The sequence below is a fragment of the Pinus tabuliformis genome, chromosome 7 (genome assembly GCF_031772625.1).
Source record: "Pinus tabuliformis cultivar Carrire ecotype Pingquan chromosome 7, CPIR1, whole genome shotgun sequence".
Lineage (NCBI taxonomy): Eukaryota > Viridiplantae > Streptophyta > Pinopsida > Pinales > Pinaceae > Pinus > Pinus tabuliformis.
In genome coordinates this window covers 1,541,769,939-1,541,772,347 of record NC_142293.1, presented here as the reverse complement: position 1 = coordinate 1,541,772,347, position 2,409 = coordinate 1,541,769,939, and the positions used below count along the sequence as shown (strand labels likewise).

The 2,409-nt window shown below is 34.5% G+C and overlaps 1 protein-coding gene across 1 annotated transcript; it reads right to left on the bottom strand.

Moving 5' to 3' along the window:
- Positions 1-963: 963 nt before the first annotated feature.
- Positions 964-2,004, bottom strand: LOC149253770 (protein LURP-one-related 6-like). Its single transcript, XM_089456926.1, has 3 exons — positions 1,763-2,004; positions 1,419-1,673; positions 964-1,345 (listed from the first exon to the last, which is right to left on the bottom strand). The coding sequence occupies exons 1-3, from the start codon at positions 2,000-2,002 to the stop codon at positions 1,211-1,213; spliced, it is 630 nt and encodes a 209-aa protein (XP_089313052.1). The 5' UTR covers positions 2,003-2,004; the 3' UTR covers positions 964-1,210.
- Positions 2,005-2,409: the final 405 nt, after the last annotated feature.

Here is a 2,409-nt window from a genome sequence, read left to right as displayed (position 1 = left end):
AATTATATATTTTTCTTATTTCAAAAGTAAAAGTAAGAATTATTCACTTTTTAATTACTTTATCTCACTTTAATGTTAATATAAAATAATGTTACTTCTCATGAACATTGGCATATTTTATATGGTTAAGAATGAAAGTGATATATTTTTACCACATTTTTTTTATTAATACTTAATATTGAAATATTTTACTTAAACGTGTAAATATTTTGTTTTTTCCACATTGATTTTCTTTTTTTTTTTCCCATTATTTTTTCTAATGTCATCTAAAAGCGAAAAAATGTAAAAATAAAAAAATCAACATATATTTATTGAAATATATTAAAAATATAAAAAAAATGTCTACCATAAATAAAATAATTGTCATGTATGTATCTTTGTTTTTGTTTGTGAAGTTATTTGTGATCTTCCACGACCCAAGGGCATGTAATCCATCAAAGCCACCGAGATATAACACCCAACATGTCTCCTCCCCTAGCACATGGCACAATCAACCCCCATGATGTTTGATCCTGGGTCCCCTTGCTGATGAGACTCATTCTCAATAGGTTGTGCTAGTGAGACTTTAATCCAACTATATATATACCAGGATAGATCCATTTTAATTATGATTTAACATGAACTGACAGAAATCCACTTTCTTCACGTCAAATTTCTTTTTGAACCAACATTATTTAAATATTTTATATAGTTTACAGGTTTGCTTTTAGATTAATTTATTACACTTTACAGGTTTGCTTTTAGATTAATTTGTTTGAGTAATGTTATCTGCAGGCTTATTTCTTTTCATTTGAAATGAATCGATTTTTTTCTAGGCAACGATGGATTTAGACCATAAAACGGAAGATGTACATTATTTAGAAGTAAAAATAATCACGATGGTGTCTTACACACTTAAATTTAGTAATAGATATTTGTATTATATTTTCCTCAAAACATTTGTTTCCTTCTTATACCAATCAATATCTACAAAACTTCAACTCCAAGTACCGTACTCGCATGTTTACGATATTTATTTACCCCAATTCCCTTCAAACTCTGCTAATTTATTAACATTTATAACAGATAATTCCAGAGCGCATTACATTAATGTAAAAATCAGAACACGGCCTACTCAGAAATGGCTACAAATGTTAGGTTAAACGCCAACAGCTTTAGAACCGAGTATTCCTTATCTACAGTTTGTTTCAAGGAGTATATGTTAATACTGTCAGTAGCCATGATCTTCTTCACTAATTTTGTCAAGAATAGCAATCACTCCAAAAACGAATGCTTGATCAACTCCTGCTCCCACTGCAACGCTGTATATGTCCTTCACATCCGTAAATGCAGTATTCACAAACACCTGCAAACCATTCAATATTTGAATCATTTATCTGAATAATAAGCAGAAAGCAAGAGAAAGATAATGGGCGCACCTCTGCAGCAATTGCACCGGAATGATCGTAGATGCCACAGTCTCGTTCACTGAAACTACCCACAACCTTGTAGTCCCACCCCCTTTTATTCTTCTCTGAATTTGTGAGGGAGACCTTAATGGGGTCGTCCTTCTGGCAACAACTGACGGCCGAAGCGATGACCTTAAAAATGGGTTTCTGGTGCTCATCTATAATCTCGTCCTTCACGAACCCTTTCCATTGAGTTCGAAAGCAGAGCACCTCCACAAGACCCACCTGGAAAATGCATACATACATCCTTATTATTACTTTCACGATTATTATAAATTTTGAAAAATGAACTTGGTGTTTTCCAGTCATATAACCTTGCGTTTCAGGGCGAGTATGGAATTCCCTTCATCGTCTTTGAGAACAGCTTCGTTTTTAAACATTCGACCGCATCCCTCCACTCTGAAAATTTCGTTGCCTCCGCAATTAGTGACCACAAAGCCGCCACCATTAACAACACACGGCCTCTTCCTCACAATGAATTGGGTTTGTGAAGTGGAGCAGAAGTGTTTGCTAACTACAGGCAGAATAGTCACAGTACCACCGTTTCCATTCATCTTTTCAGTTCTCAGCTGCTTATCACATTCATTTATCAGCTGCTCATGGGGATTAAATAGAGGCCAACATACTTCATTTCTCTACGGCAATTCTGCTTTAAAAACTTAGAAGTTAAAGTAACCTTTAAAATATAAAATTCTCTGTAAGTTTTCATTGCCCTATGAGATCGGTAAAATATTGCACGAGCTATAGGTATAGGTATAGGCATAGGTATTGCGTATCGGTTATATGTTTCGCTTTGTTTTATAATTTTTTAATGTAGAAGAGACATAAGAATCTTATAAATGTGGACTCATCGAGCGAGCTTTCTGACACTAGCCCGAAGTGGGATGCCCAAATCACGGAAATTGCATCATCAACGTTCAGTGGCTTTTCAGTCAAATCCGGCTTCAAGCGAAATCTGCTT

Bases quoted from the DNA above. Each gene is read 5' to 3' on its own strand.
- LOC149253770 (XM_089456926.1), bottom strand. From the start codon at position 2,002: ATGAATGGAAACGGTGGTACTGTGACTATTCTGCCTGTAGTTAGCAAA. The intron at 1,674-1,762 runs GTTATATGACTG...TGCATTTTCCAG, and splicing joins TACTCGCCCTGAAACGCAAG to GTGGGTCTTGTGGAGGTGCT. The intron at 1,346-1,418 runs GTGCGCCCATTA...AATGGTTTGCAG, and splicing joins CCGGTGCAATTGCTGCAGAG to GTGTTTGTGAATACTGCATT.